This window comes from Sander vitreus, unplaced genomic scaffold (genome assembly GCF_031162955.1).
Source record: "Sander vitreus isolate 19-12246 unplaced genomic scaffold, sanVit1 ctg257_2, whole genome shotgun sequence".
Classification (NCBI taxonomy): Eukaryota; Metazoa; Chordata; class Actinopteri; order Perciformes; family Percidae; genus Sander; species Sander vitreus.
The window spans coordinates 122,501-125,000 of record NW_027595426.1 but is presented as its reverse complement, the minus strand read 5'-3'; the positions used below and the strand labels follow the sequence as shown (position 1 = coordinate 125,000).

Here is a 2,500-nt window from a genome sequence, read left to right as displayed (position 1 = left end):
TGAACACAATTATCAGGATATTAATGCACATTAACTGAGCAGGATTCATGTAACATCAGACATCTTTATGTTGTTATAAGTGCTACATGTTTTCAGCTCATTATGAAACTGGTGGGTCGGGTGATGGAGCAGCCTTGTGAGCCTCGTTAGCTCGTCCGTTAGCCTTGTCTGTAGCGAAGCTAACGGAGAGGAAGACTCACCGTACCGAGCCCAGACCCGGGCCTGGACTCCAGAACATTCTCTGATCAGGATCGGGAAGTCTGGGTTGGTCTTCTTCAAAGTCACATAGTGCTGCTCCACAAAGTCTCTGCAGAACACACACACACACACACACACACACACACACACACACCTGCTCAACGAAAATTGAAGTGGACTGAACTGGAGTCTGGTACACTCTATACACGCTAAAAGTCCTGCTTATTTACATGGAGTCTGGTGGAGATATGCTGGCTCTATACACGCTAAAAGTCCTGATTATTTACATGGAGTCTAGTGGAGATATGCTGGCTCTATACACGCTAAAAGTCCTGATTATTTACATGGAGTCTGGTGGGTTTGGTGATGGTGATTTCGGGGCTGTTTCATGTTACTTAGACACATAAAACATGGAACACAGAGTCCAGGTTACCCTTTAAACAGATCTCATGCTAACTGTTAGCCGCTAGCTGCTCTGAGGTCATTGTGATGTTAGCCGTTAGCTGTTAGCTCTGTTTTGACCTGCCCGGTGCTAACGGCTAACAGCCAACAGGCAGCAGAACTCAGCACATGAAGTACCCGGATCTTTCCGCCTTTAACAGCCCGGTTCGGAGCTCTTACCTAGCTCCCTTGCTGGCGGCGGAGGTCTGGCAGAGGTGCACGCGGATCTCTCGGAGGTTTTTGCCCAAACTGGAGCCGAGACTCCTCACTGCTGCGACGGCCGCCATGTTTTAGCTTCCTGCTGTGTGACAAGGACGCGCGGAGGGTTTATCCGCCCGGACTTTCTACTGCCAGGCGCTTCTGAAAGGGCTAAAGGTCCCTGAGTTTGGCCTCACAGGCATCAGCCTCCGTCTACCAGCTCGGAAAGTATTCAGAAGGGACATTATAAAACTTAACGTGGTTTAATCTACCTAAACAATGATCAATTATTACCAAATTTCTCTCTCATATTGCTCCTCATAACCATATATATATAAAACTGATCCAAGTATCAGGGCTGTAGTCGAGACCGAGCCCCAAGGAGTTTTATCTCCAGTAGAAGATATAATCTCTGCTGAAACTTACACGCCAAAACCTCATATCTCAGAGCAGGGGGAATGAGAGGGGGGAACACCAGAGCAGGGGGAATGAGAGGGGGGAACACCAGAGCAGGGGGAATGAGAGGGGGAAACACCAGAGCAGGGGGAATGAGAGGGGGAAAGACCAGAGCAGAGGGAATGAGAGGGGGGAAACACCAGAGCAGGGGGAATGAGAGGGGGGACACCAGAGCAGGGGGAATGAGAGGGGGGGACACCAGAGCAGGGGGAATGAGAGGGGGAACACCAGAGCAGGGGGAATGAGAGGGGGGACACCAGAGCAGGGGGAATGAGAGGGGGGAACACCAGAGCAGGGGGAATGAGAGGGGGGAACACCAGAGCAGGGGGAATGAGAGGGGGGGACACCAGAGCAGGGGGAATGAGAGGGGGAATGAGAGGGGGGAACGAGAGTCAGTATATCTTCTATTTTAAGATGATCATTTTGCTTTATTTTTGTTTGTAATGATAAAAACAAGTGCAACCAATAAAATACACCATTTTATTTTCAGGTGAAAACAACATTTGGGGAAACATGGGGGGGGGGGGGGCAGTCTGTTCCTCGTTAAGAGCTCGTTAGCGTCGGCAGGAAGCGAGCAAGCTGCACATGCGTCATAACGAGTGAGCGCTGTATATGTTCATGTGCGTGCAGCGTGCGTCCTGCCCTCTCTGCGCCGCTTCTCGTTCAGAAGCTGCTGGATGCGTTTGTTTTGTGTTCGCTCGCGGAGCGGCGGGGTGCGCCGAGGCACAAAGTAGTTCTGCTGTCCCTGGCCGCTGCCGCCGCCGTCCAATCCCACGATCCGGTACGGGACCTCGTCAACAGAGTTGTGCTCCCGCTTAGAGAGCGCCTGGTCAGTCTCCAGGCTCCGCCCCCCTGGTGGCGTGTTCGGGGAAGACGTGGCGTTAATGATTGCTGGGACGCCAGACGCCATCGTTACTACGGGAACTGTAGCAGGACGCATTGTGGGAGCTGGAGTTTTCCTCTTGAATAAATGTGGCGGAGCAGTTTTTCTTGTACGTTTTGTAGTTGTAGAGGTGGTCGTTGTGGGGAACTCTGGGACGGCAGACGTTACAGTGGTTACTATGGAAACAGGCATTGTGGGAGCTGGAGTTATCCCACGCGGCATTGTGGGAGTTTTCCTCTTGAATAAATGTGGCGGAGCAGTTTTTCTTGTACGTTTTGTAGTCGTAGAAGCGGTCGTCGTCGTGGGGAACTCTGGGACGGCAGA

The 2,500-nt window shown here is 51.7% G+C and overlaps 2 protein-coding genes across 2 annotated transcripts in view; both read right to left on the bottom strand.

The window, feature by feature from the left end:
• The window catches only part of ndufa2 (NADH:ubiquinone oxidoreductase subunit A2), a 1,164-nt gene extending 193 nt beyond the window's left edge, over positions 1-971 (bottom strand). The window contains exons 1-2 of the mRNA XM_078244548.1: positions 820-971; positions 201-307 (exon numbers count right to left, since the gene is read on the bottom strand). Of these exons, the coding sequence (XP_078100674.1) occupies positions 201-307; positions 820-926 (214 nt within the window). The 5' untranslated portion in view covers positions 927-971. The remainder of the gene's footprint in view (positions 1-200; positions 308-819) is intronic.
• Positions 972-1,754: 783 nt separating this feature from the next.
• LOC144513462 (A disintegrin and metalloproteinase with thrombospondin motifs 2-like) overlaps positions 1,755-2,500 on the bottom strand; it is a 54,241-nt gene continuing 53,495 nt past the window's right edge. Inside the window, 1 exon segment of the mRNA XM_078244549.1 lies at positions 1,755-2,500. This exon segment is cut by the window's right edge and continues 317 nt beyond it. Coding sequence (XP_078100675.1) covers positions 1,910-2,500 — 591 coding nt within the window. The 3' untranslated portion in view covers positions 1,755-1,909.